This window comes from Sardina pilchardus, chromosome 14, assembly GCF_963854185.1.
Source record: "Sardina pilchardus chromosome 14, fSarPil1.1, whole genome shotgun sequence".
NCBI lineage: Eukaryota > Metazoa > Chordata > Actinopteri > Clupeiformes > Clupeidae > Sardina > Sardina pilchardus.
In genome coordinates, this window is record NC_085007.1 from 33,320,997 (window position 1) to 33,339,950 (window position 18,954).

The 18,954-nt window shown below is 40.1% G+C and overlaps 1 protein-coding gene across 1 annotated transcript in view; it reads left to right on the top strand.

Moving 5' to 3' along the window:
- Positions 1–18,954, top strand: part of LOC134101313 (homer protein homolog 1) — a 94,683-nt gene that overhangs the window by 62,460 nt on the left and 13,269 nt on the right. Inside the window, exons 2-5 of the mRNA XM_062554914.1 lie at positions 5,203–5,359; positions 12,348–12,479; positions 17,074–17,190; positions 18,275–18,411. Coding sequence (XP_062410898.1) covers positions 5,203–5,359; positions 12,348–12,479; positions 17,074–17,190; positions 18,275–18,411 — 543 coding nt within the window. The remainder of the gene's footprint in view (positions 1–5,202; positions 5,360–12,347; positions 12,480–17,073; positions 17,191–18,274; positions 18,412–18,954) is intronic.

Here is an 18,954-nt window from a genome sequence, read left to right on the forward strand (position 1 = left end):
TGGGCACCAAAGTTGTTGAGGCTTCTCTTAATTGGGTTCTGAGCCCATGTTCTAAGTTTGGTCTTGATACGTGAAAGCCTTGCAGAGATATAGGTTCACTTCCTGTGTGGCGGCTTCGCCGCCAATTTGGATTGGCTGTTACAGACGAGCACTTCCGTCAATTGTTCCATAAAGCAATGCAATGATAAGTCATGGTCTGAAGATGGTCTGTGCAAATTTTGGTGAGAATCGGATGAAATCTCCGACCTGTGAAACTTTTTGAAAGTTTTGATCTTGGTCTGTTGGTGGCGCTACAGCGTTTGTGGAAAAATCTTGTTAATTGGTGGGTGGGGCTATACCTATTGCGTTAATGTACTGAGCAAGTTTCAGCTTGATAGGTCTAAGCATTTTAGAGTTATTTGCATTAATGTTCTTGAAAAATTGATGAATTTTGACCTGTTGGTGGCGCTGGAGTTTTGGGCTCTGGGGTCTGAAAATTGAGGTATGTGGTCATTGGCTTAGGGAAAATAAGTGTACCAAATATCCCAACTTTTTACTGTATGGTTCTTTGGTTACATAGAGAATAGGTTCACATGCTGTTTTTTGGTGCGTCACCAACTTTGATTGGCTGTGACAGGCAAACGCTTATGAATATTTATTAACAAAGTGATAAGTCTTGAGTGGCCTTGTCTGAAGGTCATGTGTGACAAGTTTGGTGAGAATCGGATGAAATCTCTGACCTGTGAAACTTTTTGAAAGTTTTGACCTTGGTCTATTGGTGGCGCTACAGCGTTTGTGGAAAAGTCTTGTTAATTGGTGGGTGGGGCTATACCTATTGCGTTAATGTACTGAGCAAGTTTCAGCTTGATAGGTCTAAGCATTTTAGAGTTATTTGCATTAATGTTGTTGAAAAATTGATGAATTTTGACCTGTTGGTGGCGCTGGAGTTTTGGGCTCTGGGGTCTGAAAATTGAGGTATGTGGTCATTGGCTTAGGGAGAATAAGTGTACCAAAATATCCCAACTTTTTACTGTATGGTTCTTTGGTTACATAGACAATAGGTTCACATGCTGTTTTTTGGTGCGTCACCAACTTTGATTGGCTGTGACAGGCAAACGCTTTTGAATATTTATTAACAAAGTGATAAGTCTTGAGTGGCCTTGTCTGAAGGTCATGTGTGACAAGTTTGGTAAGAAATGGACAAAATTTGAGACCTGGGTAACTTTTAGAAAAATTCAGCCTGACCTGTTGGTGGCGCTGGAGTTTTGGGGTTTGTTGTCTGTAAATTTAATAGATTCGGGCAAATTTGAAGTTGAATGAGTGTGCCAAATTTCAGAACTCTGGAGTGTATGGTTGGCTGGGAAATGGGCAATGTGTAATAATAATAATAATAAGAATACGTACAATCACTAGGGGTTGCCTCGCAGCTTCGCTGCTTGGCCCCCAATAATAAGAATACGTACAATCACTAGGGGTTGCCTCGCAGCTTCGCTGCTTGGCCCCCAATTCCAAAGACAGGTCTTAACAAAGACCAATTTAGCAGTTAGGACCAGGCGTAGCTAAGCCCTGTTGGTGCAACCGGCCCCAGGTGGCTGGCCAGCTGGCGTAAGATTCTAATTGCTGATGTCATAATGGGGCAATGTTAAGTCTATGGGGAAATAGCTCAATGTTAAATCTATGAGGAAATCGTTTTTAAATTAATAGTTTAAAAAGTATAAAAGTTAAAAAGTTGAAAAGTCATAGCACACATGTCCTAAGTAAGACCTACGTAACACAGTTTGAATGAAGTTTCTACGTTAAACGGTTCAAGCTGAATTGCGTGCGTTAGAAGAATAACTAGAAATGCAATTCCAAGGAATTACCAGTGCATGAAAATGCAAAAATAGATAGATAAACATGGTGGTTGCATAATTTAAAGATAGTTGATAATGTGAAGGTAGACAGTTTAAAGCTTAAACATTACTTAAACAAACTTGTTACAGTGCATTTTAATGCACTGTAACATGAAGAAGCCTAGGAAGAACAGTACAGTGCATTTTCATGCACTGTAATAAGAAGACTTGGAATAACAGTACAGTGCCTTTTTTAATGAACTGTAATAATTAGAAGAAGAAAAAGAAGAAGCCTAGGAAGAACAGTACAGTGTATTTTCATGCACTGTTATTATTGAATTAATCTAAGGTTGCCTATCGAGTCTTTCTGGTTGAATTGAAGGCTATTTCCTTCTGATAGGCCTATAGGTGATTTTCTAAAACCATTTTCATTCATTTCAACAATGGTTTATTGAAACGTCGTTTGATTAATTTCACCAGTCATCACCTTCATTTTAATGATTAAATGAGACGGATATGCGGTCTTCATCATTAAATGCAGTTGAAATGCGGATTGAAACTTTCTGCCACCTGGTGGTTGTTTGGGTACATTGCCTTAGCCTTGAAAAAAATCGGCTTGACAGCCTACTCTTCGGGAGTCCCGCGGCAAAAGGTGCATTCTCAACCCGTACCCACTGTAGGTTAAACGGTTAAAAAAAAAAAAAAAGCTTACGGAAAAAGTGGCAAGCGGAATAATAAGAAGAAGTCGAAGCCAGGGTCGCCTGCAGGAATTAATGGTACACACACCCACATATTGTACAATATTTGTCCGTTTCTCGGTTTTAGGTTTGTGCATTGGTCAAAAAAGTAGCCTACATAGCATAACATCCACATGCAATAATACAACAACAACGTCTAACAGTGACCTACTCATTTGGACAACTATACACAGCTAAGTTAATGCTAAGTTACATTTAGTTTTGTTCTAGCGTACTGTTAATGTCTGGTTTTTAACAGTTGTATTAGGGAGGGAAAGTAATCTCATCGCCCCCTGCTGGTTGCATTCCTAGAGGCTAGCGGGAGTGGATGGGATTTTCTTTCAGAAAAAAAAATATCTCGGCCCATGATGGGAACTTAGTTAAATGCCTTCAATATGCTATGCATTTAGGTCAACTCTATTGCTTCTAGTGGTCATACTTTATTTTTTAGGATTAGTTTAATTGTTTTGAGTTTGTTTGTAACATGGTGATAACAAACTACAGTAGCTACAGTAGCATTTGACGTCACCAGTTTGGGCGCTTCATCTCCAACTGATCAAAACGGCAATTTACTAAACTGGCTTTACATATTTTAGTAATAACAGAGAGCGATGTAAGCCGTGTGGTGATTACCTTTATGGTGGGATAACTTGTGTTTTGCTCCTACTCACACAAGAGCTGGCAGTAAGTGTGATTGTCAAACTTAACTAACTAGCTAACAGGCTAATAAACAAACCATGCTAGGTGAGTAACGTCGAAGGGTAAAGTCACGTCACTTGTAGTTGTAGTCCGTTTATGAAATGAAAAGAGCAATTAAGTTTTTTTAAAATAAGGCAAAAAAGGGTCTGATATTTTCACAGTTAGTAGATTATTACAGTATGCAGACTGAAAAATATTTTTGGTGGATAAGATCGCTGGTATATTTGCGTAGTATTTATTTGAAAAGTCGGTCTATGGGACTTAACATTGGAGCTGCTCTTCGATAGGAACGCAACCTCTTGGGGCGCTGGCTTTCACTTTCCCTCCCTATGCTAGTTTAACGTTCTTTTCCAAAACGCTATATCCACCATTTCAATGAATTTTCATAAATATTTTTTTTCTAAATTTTGTTTTCAAAGTCATTTCAGTGGAACTGTATTGGGTTATGTTTAGTTGATTTATCTTTGACTTTATAATGTTTTAAGAAATGGATTTATAGCGTTTTGGAAAAGAGCTCTTATTGTCTACCTTGTTATGCACATCTGGAATAACTTATCTAGCTTTGCTGCCTCTATCTCCCATTCTTTCTGTTTTCATTGTTTAAAAGAATTTGCGATATCCATGATGAGTATTGAGTTAGTGATTTAGCTTCACATTGTGTGCTGATAACCATTATAGATAGCCAAGTAAATGAAAACAACAAGTAGTTGCGCACCTGTGTTCGTAATCTCTCCTGCTCAAGCAAAATATGTGCGCGTGGATATACAGTAGCTCTGCTTTAAAGAGGAATTATGCAGGATTGGCGATTTCATCTCTGGTTTCGGTTTTGTTTTTCGTTTTCGCTCGTTTTATGCTTGCATATTTCTCTGCAGAGCTTCCCCGACAGCTTTAGCGTGTATATTTATACATATATAGGCTATATATAAATATATAAATTGCAAGCGTGGTTCTTCTTGTTCCTTACGCGTCTCTGACTTCCAGATGTAAACTGAAGACGATCGCTTATCAGAAAGTTGCAAGGTTGCAATAGCGGATAGGGACACTGGGGGCGGGAGGAAATATTACTGTTTTCGATTAAACTGGTCAGTCAAGCAAAACAACGATCTCTGAGCGATTTTATGACTATGAAAAAGTTGCATAGGGTCTCTTTAAGTTAATTTGGATAACGTGTTGACTAACTTCAGAAAATTGTAAATAGCCTGATGGCATCCAGCTAATGGGATACTGTGCATAGTTGGGAAGTTATGGTAGGCCATTTTTTTGTGAATACACATGTGCAAGGGCAATTTTCTCTCCTTGATGAGTAGCCTCATGGTACGCACAGTGCGTACAGACCTACGCCTGCAGGTGCGCCTGGTTGAAGCCTAGGAAAAACAGTAGGCCTATACTGTAATGATAAATGTAAACTAGTAATTTTGTTTTCAATGTTTCAACCTTCTGGAAGGACAAGAACAAGGGGTGCAAACCCATTTTTTGTATGGCAATTGTACACCATCAACAGAGAATGTACTGTATGAGTATGCCAGCTATTTGGGGAAAATAGCATATTTGCTGTCTACCTCTTCCTCTGTCTAGAGTAGAAAGAGGATCTTTCTCTTTTCTGTGCGTATTTAGCTTTAGGTAAACAAACAAACAAAAAAAAACCCTTATTTGTGCTCTCTATGATCTTTGTTTTTCAGGTAGTAATTGAAATATTAAAATTAAAGTAGGCTATATAAAATTAGCTAACTAAACTTACTAACTAAAACAATTTCCCCATTGACATTCTAGGGACCGTCCTGACAGCAAAATAAGGCAATGAATATGCCTTGCAGCTGTGTTCTCCATTCAACCCGAGCAAAATGCAATGATCCACTTCCATGATACTTACCGAGCAACTACCATGGCAAGCAACACCTTGTATGCATTAGTATTAACTTCAGAAAATGCATCTCTGTTCATTTCTCTCCCTCTAGAGAACAACCGATCTTCAGCACTCGGGCACATGTTTTTCAGATTGATCCTAACACCAAGAAGAACTGGGTACCAACCAGTAAGCATGCGGTCACAGTCTCCTACTTCTATGACAGCACACGTAATGTCTACCGCATCATCAGTCTTGATGGCTCCAAGGTGTGTGTTTGAATGTAATGTGTCTCTTTGCATTGATTCTATGAACTAGTTCTCTAGATCTAAAACACAATCTCAGGTCTGTATTATACTGTTACACCAGTCCTATCAGATTTTTAGTCTCGGTGCAGAATTTAAGTCTGAATATCTCGTCAACGCCATAAACAAAACTAACCATCATAAGTACTGAAATAAAAACCTCCCCCAAAAACAAGACACAAAAGTCCAGCAGCCGGTTGCACCAGCTGAACGTAAGTTCCATCTTAACTAAGTTCGACTGTAAACTGGCGCTACGTTGAGGTTTACGATCTACTAAAATAGAACGGGTTGCACCAAGCAGATAGTTTCAACGTAGGCACTAAGTTATGACTTAAATGACATACTAACTTACACCACCCTTTCCCTAGGTGTAAGTCCCATCGTAACTATTTTGTTAACATGTTTTTTTTTTCATTTAAACGGTGGAAATGTTACTTTTAACAAAGTATAAGCCGAGAAGATTACATACGCGACCCTTACACACATTTAATTTACTTCGGCAGTGTTTGAATCATGTTATTCTGGAAATCGTAGGCCTAATGGACCTAGCGGTACAAATACCAAAGCTATCCACTCAAAGCACGCATTTCCTTGCTGTTTATTGAGCTGTTATCAGAGATTTCATTCTAGCAGCTAGTCATATTAGAAAGATTTACCGTTACCTTAGCTATCCACTGCAGTAGCCTAACTTAGGTTACGTTAGGCGAACAGGGGTTGCTGAAATGTTTCCAAAGCACATACAACAAAATAAAGTCTTATTTAAAAATGCAGCGTTATTTTATTCCATATAACAAAATAATTGTGGAGGAAGTCAAACTTCAACGTGGCTTTATCATACAATGGCAGGATTAGCAATGTCTGCTAACTAAGAGTTAACTGTTAGCTAAAGCCTTATTCGGACGGGACTAGTTTTACAGGGGGATGTAGAGTAATGCAGGTTTATCACTAGGGATGTAACGATGCATCGTGACACGAATAAAAATCGATACAAATGCGTGACGATTCGCACCGGTTGATAGAAAAAATGAATCGCGATGAGTCACGTGACTTATGTCACTAGGTACGGGGCACAAAACGAGGGAAGACGACGGTAGGCAACAACTTTGAACTAGAGTGTGTGTGTCAGGGTTCGTATGGGTGCTTGAAATCCTTGAAAATGCTTGGATTTTAATGTGGTGTTTTCAAGGTTTGAAAAAGACATCATTTATGAAGTTGTTTTGTTTTTGCCACGCGTTCGTGTCCAGTTTGACGTGTCTGGATTTTCCGATAATGACAGCAATCTTGTGATGCTGATATTGACTTTTAATTTCTGCGCTGTAAACTAGTCTAAGCTACTGTGCTTGAACGAAGTTAGCTGTGACAGACTAACCTACTGGTTTTCATCGTTTTAACCACAAAGCCTGTCGACCTTAGGTCTACTCAATTGTTTAGTTAACACCTTGTCATTTCGCGTTTGTCCCGCCGTTCACCTCCGTGCGCCCCATGTACATCAGAACATATGTCGGGATAGCCATCTCACTATGAGAAAACATATGACGATAGTGCTAAGAGATTAACACGTTGGCATGCTTGGTAAACATCAGTCTTGCACATAATATTGAGCTGATTTTTTTAGTGGAAATGGCTTACTGTAGCATTGTGCTGATAGATGGAAAAAGTTGCCTATTTAAAGGCACAGTCTGAATTTTAATCCTAGCTCTCCATTTAGTGTGTGCACTTGAACAACTATAATGATGTAGCATATAACAGTAGGGCCTGCCATTTATTTTAAGAGGAGAGGTGTAGGACATAATACTTTGGAAGGAGAGGGAGTGGTGCAATTTGATTTTCTTTGGAGCAACCTCTTCAAACAGCATCAATATCAAAAATCGTGATAAAATTGTATCGTGAACAAAAAAATCGTGATCCATATCGAGTCGTGAGTTGAGTGTATCGTTACATCCCTAATAGGGAGGGAAAGTAATCTCATCGCCATCTAGTGGTTGCGTTCCTAGAGGCTAGCGGGAGTGGATGGGATTTTCATTTAGAAAAAATATATCTCGGCCCACGATGGGACGGAGTTAAATGCCTTCAATATGCTACGCATTTAGGTCAGCTCTATTGCTTCTAGTGGTCATACTTTATTCTTTAGGTTTAATTGTTTTGAGTTTGTTTGTAACATGGTGATACAGTAGCTACAGTAGCATTTGACGTCACCAGTTTGGGCGCTTTATCTCCAACTGATCAAAACGGCAATTTGCTTAACTGGCATTACATATTTTTGTAATAACAGAGAGCGATGTAAACCGCGTAGTAATTACCTTTATGTTGGGATAACTTGTGTTGTGCTCCTACTCACACAAGAGCTGGCAGTAGGTGTGATTGTCTACTAACTAACCAACTAGCTAACAGGCTAATAAACAAACCATGCTAGGTGAGTAACGTCGAAGGGTAAAGTCATTACTTGTAGTTGTAGTCCATTTATGAAATGAAACGAGCAATTGCGTTTTTTTAAAAAAATAAGGCGAAATAGGGTCTGATATTTTCACAGTTAGTAGATTATTACAGTATGCAGACTGAAAAATATTTTTGGTGGATAAGATCGCTGGTATAGCTGCGTAGTATTTATTTGAAAAGTCGGTCTATGGGACTTAACATTGGAGCTGCTCTTCGATAGGAGCGCAACCGCTTGGGGCGCTGGTTTTCACTCTCCCTCCCTATTATGTAAAATGAAGTGATGTACTTAGTATGATTTCTTGTATTTCAAAAGAAGAGTTTTGTCGTGCAGTAGCACCAGTGACATGAATCCCCCATTTTTAAAGGTACATTATGTAGGATTTTAAGTGTTTTAGTACCTCAAATCGACGTCTTCATTCATAAGTAGATCCTCTTTGGTGTAAAATAACATATGCCAATGATCTGACTTGTCCTCCTGGCCGAAGAATCACTTCCCGGCATTTACATTGAAAGGGACGTTACCGGAAGACTTCCATGTCTTTCCGGTGTATGAATGGCCGAGAGGGACACACTACCTGTTAATACCGCTGGGGAAAACGCGTTTCACGTTGCACAGAGAAGCAGCGTGAAGACGGCCATTTCTATACAAATTAAGACTGCAGATTCGTAAAGAAACGCAAGCACCCACATCATAAGTGTATCTAAATTAGCTATGTATCAAACATGACATTTTACCGTGACTCGAGGAGCTGTAACCAACTTGTAAGGTTGCGTGTACAAAACCGCTAGCTTAGCTAGCGAACATCCCTACCCATTAGCTGCTAACGCATTTGGTGCAAACGTTAGCTAGCTAGCTCGGTTAACAGGCTAAATAAAATGGTTTATTGTGTCTGAAAGTGTGTTTTATTGGTATCACACACAAGTAACGACAATGGGGAAGTTTCGATTTTATGTTATTTCAGGTTAGTTTGCAACAACAAGTTTAACCACAGTCCTTAGCTACCTAGCTAGCCAGCCTGACTAGCCCTTCACATTAACTTTCTATGTACTGTGCTACTGCTAGCTAGCTATTGTGCTTAGCTCGGTTAGCAACAGGCAAAGTGAAATAATTTACGTGTCCGAAAGTGTGCTTTATTGGCATCACACACAAGCAACGACAATAGAGAAAAGTAGGAGAAAACTAGGAGACTGGAACTAGGGCCATTGATAGATAGATACTTTATTGATCCCCAAGGGGAAATTGTCTTGGTAGATTCACGAGATGAACCTTATGCTACAACAACCTGAATGCTTTGCAACGGCTTGCAAATGCTGGCAACGATGTGCAACGTTTAATCATAGACAGTAAAAGATAATTTCATTTAATTCACACCTCTGCAACAGTTTTGTCTCGTCGCAGATCTTTGAGTTATGTGTTTGACTAGAGATGGCTACCGTAGTCTCTATAGACTGCGATATAATCCCTAACCGCTAGATGGGAGAATTTCACAATGAAATTTCCTCAGGCTTACACAGTGTCCGTTTAATAAAAATGATCATATTTATTTCACATTTTGTATTTAAATATTTGCCTATGTAATTAATGTGATAGTTATGCATGCATTATTATTGCAGTTAAATTATTTCAAAAATATGTTTTTGGCCTCAGAATTTGACCTTCAATCTGTATATGGGGGTTGGGACGGGCACTTATGTGGTGTTTGGAATCCTATAAATGCTGACATTTACAAATAAATACGGTCACCTTGATGGCTCAAAAACATGTGGTTGTTCAGTTAAAGGTTGGGTACGGAATTCGCAAAACGGCCGGCAGATTTTGAACAAATACAACTGAAGTCCCTCCCTCCATGGACGCACATGCACGAGCGAGAATTCAGATGCGCGAGAGCGAACCAGGCTAAATGAAATATCTGAGTTTAGTGCTGGCCCGTTGGTTCACCTATTCCACTGTAGCTCCAAGCGGTTAAGTTTCGGTTTCATGTTTACAACACTCTTCGAGTCACGTTAAAATGTAATTTTTGCTACATAGCTTATTTATTGCGTAGGTGATTTAGTTTCCGTAGGTATCCGCTGTCTTGGTTTGTATGGAAATGAAGTGACACATACAGTACAACAAGAGGGGAAAATAGGGGACGTGCAGCAGGCCTAGTTGGTTTTGTTTCAGCACTGGCTTGCGGTCACCAGCTTGGAGTATACTGTATGTGCACGAAAGGGGTGCGCGTGCGAGGAGGAGTAAGAGGAGTAAGACCGTTAGATTGACAAACGAGCTGTGAAATGATGGTATAGGGTTTAGAATACTATTGCCTGGAGTTTTTCGAGCCATGCCCGTTCCGCAGATGATTGACGTGTTTAATTTCCATTTCAGTGCTTCCAACTCAGTGGCTGTAAGTGGGTTAGGAATAGAGATCGCTAAGACATGTGACCAAAGTCATCAAAACACAAAGAATTATGGGTACGTTTGGCTCGCCTGATGCCAGCCCATGTAAACTAGTGGGTCTGGGTCTATGATCTGGCATGATAATAATGAAAACTAAGCGTGAAAAAATTGTGTGAAAAACAGTTATAATCTCGCGCTTCCTTAGTGCTGCTATCCAAGCCATTCCTCGCCTTTTTGTCACCTCTGAAACATGACGTATACTATTATTTTTCCACGCTGGAAAACTATAAAAGATAAGCTTCATGTTACTCTATTGAATTTTATAACACAGCAGGTAAACGGCATTTCGACAACTGCACTTCGTTGTTCCCGCACGTCAGTAAAACAACTTAATTTTGGGGCACCTATTCCCAAAATGCGTTGCGTTTTACGTCACGTTCTCAATCTCTATAGGATTTCAAGTGATTTTGCAAAAATGGCCAAAAAAGCTAATTCCATACCCTACCTTTAACAGGCTATTGTTTTACTTAGAAATACAAAGAAATTGCAACAATTGAGTGTTTTTTTTAGTCAACTATTTCTTATTGAAGTATGAGAGCTTTGCCTCCCCTGACCACACACCCCTGCAAATTACAGACTGACACTGAAACAAGCCTGATGTTGATGTTGGTAAAACTTCCAAGGTGAAAACTGGAAAATTAGCCTAACCCTTGGTTGGATTTATGTGGGATTTTTCAAGAAATCAGAGGGAAAAAACGTTCCATTAATCCATATGGTTTCCAAGATATTAGCAAAAATGCAACAGCCCTGGTTTCGTATTTGTGAACCTAATCAATATTTTTCAGGCCATTTTTCGACCAACAAAGAATATGTTCTTAAACCGGTTAGGTTCAGAATCTTTGAACCTTAGTGCTATGTGGTAAACCAGCCCACATTTCAACCAGTTTTGAAGGATGTGTCATCAACAATGGATGTTGTAGGCATGAACAGAACAGAGGATGATATGACAGCTGTCCCATAAAAATGGAAGAAATGAACTGTGTAAAATGCTAGTTTACATCTGCAGTGCAGACAGTGCTAGTTGTAAGTTGTTAGTTTTGTTTACTCATGGTAACAGTGGAGAAAAAATCATGCTTTTAGCTTTTTCCTCTCCGAGCAGTAGAATTACATGCTCACTCTGGTTTGCTGTAAAATAAACCCCAACTATTTTTTGATTCCAGCTTCGAACCTAATTGCCACATTCTGAATCATTTTCTGTTTGATCGAATTGCTCTGAACTGTTCAAATGTTCGTTTGCAAATGGGAATGGAACTGGTTTGCTGGCAGTGGAAATGGGCTATCAGTGCCCCTGTGCGGATCAAACACCATTGGGTGATTCGTTATTTGTGTATAGTTGTAAAGTATTTGTCAGTATAGTCAGCATCGGAGTGACATGTTTTCAATTAAAATGTTCAATTTAATTTCACTTATAGAGTGCCAAAACATTACACATGTCTCATGGCGCTTTACAGAGTGTTAAACATTCAGAGAAAGCTCATGAGTGACAGGGGTGAGGAAAACCTACCTAGAATTGGGGATACATATAGGAAGAAACCTCGGACAGATCCAAGAATCAAGGGCCCAACCCATCTGCCTAGGGTCAGTTCAAGTACAGTACAGTAAGGTCATTTTTAGTGTCAGAAAGTTCAGATAGTCCAGTGTAGGGAATAAATTGTCCATAGGGATTAGGAATTGTTTTAAGGAGGAAGTTGGGTCGCTAGGATGCGTGGGCCAGGAACCCGGCAAGGGGACGACAACAACAGGCGATGGTAGGGCAGTCAGGGGTGGGACTCAGGGCTCAAAATTAGCACCAGCCACCAGCCAGTAAATGTTTAAGTTGGCTGGTAGATTTCAGACAGAAAATACGTATTTCCTATTTAATGGCTGGTGGATTTCACCAGTTCATCTGTCTCTGGCTGGTAGATATTCACATTTCAAAAAGTTAATTTTGACCCCTGGTGGGACTTCAAGTGTGATGACGACCAGAAGAAAGAGAGAATGTTTTCCTCTAAGTTCTTTTAAATCCAAATAATCATTAGTGATGTCAAAAGAACACCAATATGCTGCTAGTGAATGTGATGCAGTATTTGCACTTTACAGGCCATCATTAACAGTACCATCACTCCCAACATGACCTTCACCAAAACATCTCAGAAGTTTGGCCAATGGGCTGACAGTCGAGCCAATACAGTCTATGGCCTTGGCTTCTCCTCAGAGAGTCAATTGGTTAAGGTGAGTGTGGGAAAGTATTACTAAGTCTTGGTTGAAATTCAACGCAGAAGTCACAGTGTGCACATCATTGACACCTATCACCTTCTCTCCTATGGAGGATTTTCTGTGACATATTTAATTACAGTCCCCTCCATAAGTATTAGAACACATGCTGAAGTTAACTATATCAAATCATCCAACCTTTAAGGACATACATATTCTTTGTAAATGATTAACGTATCATAAATAGATCAATGTTTTTCCTTAAAATACAGGGGTCATAGGGTTAACGTGGGCGTTCCAATACTTATGTGTTGAAATTCCCGTAGCCTTTACAGGCAGGCACATTTTTTTATGATTATTTTTTTGAATGGCATTTATTTCATGGATCTAGGGCACTATGCACCCTGATTAAGTCCCCTTGGCCTTTGAAACTAAAATAGCCCCACATCATCACATACCCTTCACCATACTTATGGAGGGGACTGTATTAGGTGTTCCCACACAACGTCATAAAGCAGCGGGATCCCTGTTGAGGGTAGACTACAATAGCTCTACCCGGTAGAGCCTCTCGAAGTCTGAGGGTATGAGAGCTGAGGCGAATTAAAAAAGTATCTTGGCCTGGGAGAAAAATTTAATGCGTGCGAGCAAGGTGAATCATTACGTGAATACTGGTGATATTAGATGTGTGTACTAAGGACATTAGGCAATCGGAGACCACCCAGTGAAGATGGATCATGATGTGAAAACTCCGCGGGCACAGCCATATTGGCAGCCTCACTCCTTAGTTTACTATGGATTTACTCCCGCCTATTAGTGTGTTCCTGTTACTTAGTTTTTGCCTTCTTGGTCGTATGTTACTGTATAGTGGGGTGTAACAGCGCAACCCACGATCGCAAGAGGAAAAGAATCGCTAATACTATATTTCTGCTTCTTGTCTTCTGCATCTGAGTAAATGGATATTATGTTCGGTGCGCTACCAACATGGCGGCAATATTCCTAGAATGCAAGGCGCGAATGCAATATTCCTAGAATGCAATATTCCTAGAATGCAAGGCGCGAGCCCTATACCACGAAAAAAGCACAGAGAGAGGAGCATCTTTGAGCAATGGATTTAATGACGGCTAAGGTTAGCAGGCAATCGGAGGAGGAGGGGGACTAATGAACGCCAAATGTGAGTAAACGGTGTAGTTATGTTGATTGCCCAAATGATTACTCATACTGTTAGTCCATACAGCTAACCGAACTGTGTCGGTGATTTAGATGCAGGCTTTTTACCCCTGTGTGAGAGAGCTGGTGTATGTCAATCTGAAGCGATCTGAAGTGATGGCAGGAGGGCTAACTTAGGTTATTGGCTAGCGCTACACGATGTAAACAAACTCGTCCGAACTATTAGCTCACAGCAAATTGACCATGGACACAGCGATGTCAGATAGAAGATTGGTATTCTGAATGTTACATCGATGTAATAAATGTGTAACAATTATCCTTTATACAGCACTTGCTGCTAGCAGACTAGCCCAGTTAACAGGTAAATGAATGACCAGCAGTGAGTGAACAGTAGTCTTTGGGTGCCCTGTGAAAATGACTGTCCTTTATACTATCACTTATTGTGCTCACATGAACGGCCTTGAACCAAGCTTTCCAACGATATGTATATTGAAGGTACCGTAAAACTTCAAACAATAGCCGAGTCCCAAATAGACGCATGTCTCTTTTAAACGCCCGGTGTGGCTACAGATTTGGGGTTACAGGCCGGTCTCCAACAGAAGCCTGGTCTGTTTTTTTTAGTTTCGGGTTGTATTTATTCTTCTTATACCCGTCAGATCGCCAGCAGGTGCAGATTGCGCAGACTACATTTATAATTGCATGACTGCGGAGGTGAAAGCCAGAGATCCAAATGCTTAACTTTTTTCGACAATGGCCTATGTCCTGCATTAGGCTACTTTATTAATGCCATTTTTTTTTTTTAATTGCGCACTAGACAACATATTTTATCACGAACTTTCTTTGTTTAGTTTCACTTTCTCTCGATTCTCCGCGTTTCTCCGCATTTCTCTCAATACTGTGGCGGAAAAGAAAAAGACTTGATTTAAATGACATTTAAGCTGATAGTTGTCAAATTTGCCTAACAAAATTCGGGAGAAGCAGATATTTCTCGGTTGATCCAAAGAGGGTGCGTATGGCTGAGCTGTAACGTCTGTCTCCAAAGAGGGAGAGCCCTGCGCATCGGGAGCTGCGCAAGCAAAGCAGGCAAGTGGAGGAGAGCGACGAGGAGGAGGAATTCGCAAATCAACTTGTAGTAGCCTAGTTGAGGATCACGGTGATAGCGATTAATAGGATCAGTTGTTTTACAGGGTAGCATTCTTTCTTTATTGTTGATGTGTTATCAGGGGCAACAAGTTCACAGGCTCGATGGTAACTTGAATTGTTCAGCCCGCTGTCACATCGTTTCGTTAGGCCTATTTTAAGCTGCCAATAATTTAAGGCATATCTAATATAGTAGGCTAATTCTAATATGATCTGATTTGTGAAACACATTTGAATTATAGTCTAAATAAAGTAGCCTACCGTAATATAATGTGGTAACCTCTTGTCATGCTTTCCGTCTGCTTATGCTATTGGGTAGTTATTTCTAATCCTACAATAAACCTACACTCAACTAACAACACTAAATTAAACGCCTGTCTCATATAGACGCCTGTCTCAAATACACGCCGGTGCATTTTGGCGATTTGGCAAAATAAAAGCCCGGGCTATTGTTTGGAGTTTTACGGTATTACAGAACCTAAGATAACCACATCCAAAGTTGACATGGTTCTCCCGTCACGATATGCCAGAAGAGAACAACTTTTTAAGCGGCGTGGACAACGGGAATGACTGCTATGTGTTCATATCTTCACTGGGTTGAACAAAACGTATGTTTTTCCATGAAATGCGTTCACTATATGAAACTGTATACTGTCGAATTATGCGAAAACGTGAAATTCAACATTTTAACACAGAAGTTTGTTTATTGTAGCCTGGCAAGCCAAACTATACAGAAATGTATAGTCTGGGGTCGGACCATTCACAGAGCTGAAGCCTGTGGGTGGGATGAACAGTTGTCTTTCAACTTGCCTCTGCACGTAATAGGCCAGCATTTGTGACCAATCGCAGCCAGTCGGCAGAACGGCAAATACATCCTTCTTTAAAACGAATGACTTGAGTGGCTCTTTCTGCTCAACCTTCAAAGAAAAGCCCAAGTCTAACTCCCCTAAAGCCGATTCAAACGAGCGCGCTTCATTAGCCTCATCCAAGGTTTTGCAACACGGTCTCACACCCAACTCGTCGAACGAGGACGCATGGTCCAGCCCAGGGGGTCAGGATTTGACTGATTAGCTTCGCCGATTAGCAAAGCACTTCCTTGTCGCCATTTTCCAGAAATACATCATGTCCGGTGCCGTTTTCCCTGCGTTTTCCTCATGCTGATTGGTGGCTGTTCCACTCTCAGCTCATGCACGAGCTTAGTGTGGGCAGGAGCTCTCCTTCTGTACCTTACGTCAATCGGTAACCTGGCACTTAATTGGCTAAGTAAAACGGCACCGAAAACAAGCCCCTTGAAACGCCATGTTGAAGCCTGAAAAAATCGTTCAATTTTGGCAATTTTCACTAGCCTAGCATTCCCATTGAAGTGAATGGGGGCGGGACTTGTTCACTTTCTCCAGTTCTTATAATACCTCCATGGTCCTGCCCCCTGGAAGCCGAAGGTGAGCTAAGGCGGGCTCAAGGACTCCGTACACAGATAGAGCGTTCTGATTGGCTAGGCTGGCCTGGAGTCTAGCGCAGGCTTCGCCTCAACGGTATTTTTGGCCGCTAGGGTGTGTCTAGATTTCTGGGCTATGTTTATTGTGGAATAGTATGTGCGACTGTTTTCGCTATGGAGGGTCACTGGGTATATCGATGGTAAATAATTCCAGTCATCTGAGAGGTCAATTATTCTGTATGGATCATTTCCCCCTATTTTTGCTATTTTTGTGCTGTATCTTATCCTCTCTTCTGAGGATGGTCTAAATAATTGTGTGTGTTAGCCATGATGGCTATCTAGCCTATGTTGCTTGAGCTAGCCTCTCCCCTCAAGATGGCGCTCTTCCGGGTATTCCGCAATTCTCTATGACGCTGTGCAGACACTTAATATGTATCAATCTATCTTTCACTGCAAGTGTCAATTTCTTGGTCAATAAATGCATCAAGAAATAAATGCATCAATATCATTTCAATTACTATTTCAATTTCTTTTTCTATTTTTTCTTAATTTGTTTTCAAGATTTACTGACACATCTCATGAAGAAATAAAACATTTATTGAAGGATACATAGAAAAATAGATTGAATGTCTGCCTCACCTCATTATTCACAGACCAATCAGAAAAGGCCTTTTTTGCATACTATCCTTCAAATCGTCAGCCTATATGGCAGTCTATCCTTCAATCTTATTTTCAATTTACCCTTCAATTTAAATAATATTTAAGCATTAAGTATTTAATTATTGACATATACAATGACAGATTTATCAATATAATTACAGATGTTCAGAAATCCTCCTTACTATCCCAATGCCTGAGTATGTTTCATAGTTTGCAGAGAAATTTGCAGAGTTTAAGGAGGCTGCACGTCTGGCGAAAGAGAAGTCCCAAGAGAAGATGGAACTGACTACCACTCCTTCCCAAGTGACTCTTGCCTCTCCCACACAGGTCTATAAATCATTTAAACTTGTCCTCTTTGTAACAACATTCTTGCAGCATCTTGTACATTCAGTTAATGGGGTGCAGTAAGGCAGTTCCAGTAGCAGTAGAACTGCCAATGCGAACTTGTAGGAGAACACCATGTTATTGGTCATAATGTCAGAATGTGTTTGCGATAGAGGTGAATGCATGTACTAAGCTTCGCTAATAGTTCTAACTGACCTATGTGGCCACAGTGAACATCAGTTCTCTGAAGAACACGAGACGTTAACCCTTTCTGCCTCATTTGTTGTTTTTGCATGACCAATCTTTTTCCATATCAGATTGAAATAAATTTGATTAAAGATTTCAACCAAACTGTTTACCTGAACAACTAGAAAAGCACACAAAGAGCGCAGACCTCCGCCTGTATTGTTCTTTCTTGGTTGTCATACATTTGAACCTACACTTTTCAGATCGCCACCACGTGGCCATACCATGCCATTGCACCATTAAGCAAAAAACATAACCACCTCCTGAATTCAGACGGTGATATGGATCACTTCCCTGAAATTTCATCGAAATCCATCCATCCATCCATTACTTTTTGAGTTATCTTGCTAACAAACAGACAGACAAACATACAATCAGACCCCGAAGAAAACCTAACCTCCATAACTGATTTGCACTTAATCAGCGTTTACATGGAACAAGCATTTAAATGGCTGTTAGGTAACTTCAGTAATTTCTTTGCCAATTTCTCACTTTTGTTGTCTTTTTGGCTCTGCCACGATGAACATCTAAAAAAGGAAGCCATCTCATAGTTAGTAAGCATGGCTAACTGGTGCTTTAGGGGGGCATGTGTATGTCCTGAGAATTTTCTTTTATACACACATTTTTTGGGGGGATTTTTTGCCTTTATTCAAATAGTGAAGCGTGAGACAGGAAGTAAGTGGGAGAGAGAGATGGGGATCGGGTAATGACCGCAGGTTAGGTTCTTTGTGGGCACCCGTGCATGGTATGAGCGCTGTAGCCTGTTGCGCCACAAACTGAGGGTATACAGTATATATATAACTATATGTTTGCTTGTTTTTGATGTTTCTCATTATTAAAGGAATCAGCAACAGGTGATCTCCAGTCACCTCTGACACTAGAGAGTGTTAATGGCACTGAGGATGAGAGGCTGATACCTGATGCAACACAGAACATAGAGCTGCAGGCAGAGACTAATTCAATGCTCTTCCCTCACAGGTATTATTTATATATATATATAAATATATATATATATTTGGGTAGTTGAAATGACGTGGCTTTTTCACCATCACAGTAGATTAAAAGTAATTTATTTCACATTTTCATCATTTAAAACTGTAAATGGTTAAACATTTTACATGAATTTGTTTTAATACCTGAGTTATTCATCAAAAATGATATTAAGCTGGGCAATATCATGGACAATACATTTAGTTGAAAGACCCCATTTAAGGTCATGTGACTGAAGACCCCTATGAAACCCAGGAACAGTGCACATAGTAAGTATTTTTTTCGGAATTGTTCAAATATATGTCTTCACACGTTTTTTTTTACCTTTGGTGTGACACCACTAAATGTCATTTTTTAATTCAAATTTGTATTTTTAACAGCTGGACTATGTAATATTATGTACCGTAAAACTTCAAACAATAGCCAGGTCCCAAATAGACGCATGTCTCTTTTAAACGCCCGGTGTGGCTACAGATTTGGGGTAAAGGCCGGTCTCCAACAGAAGCCTTTTTTAGTTTCGGGTTGTATTTA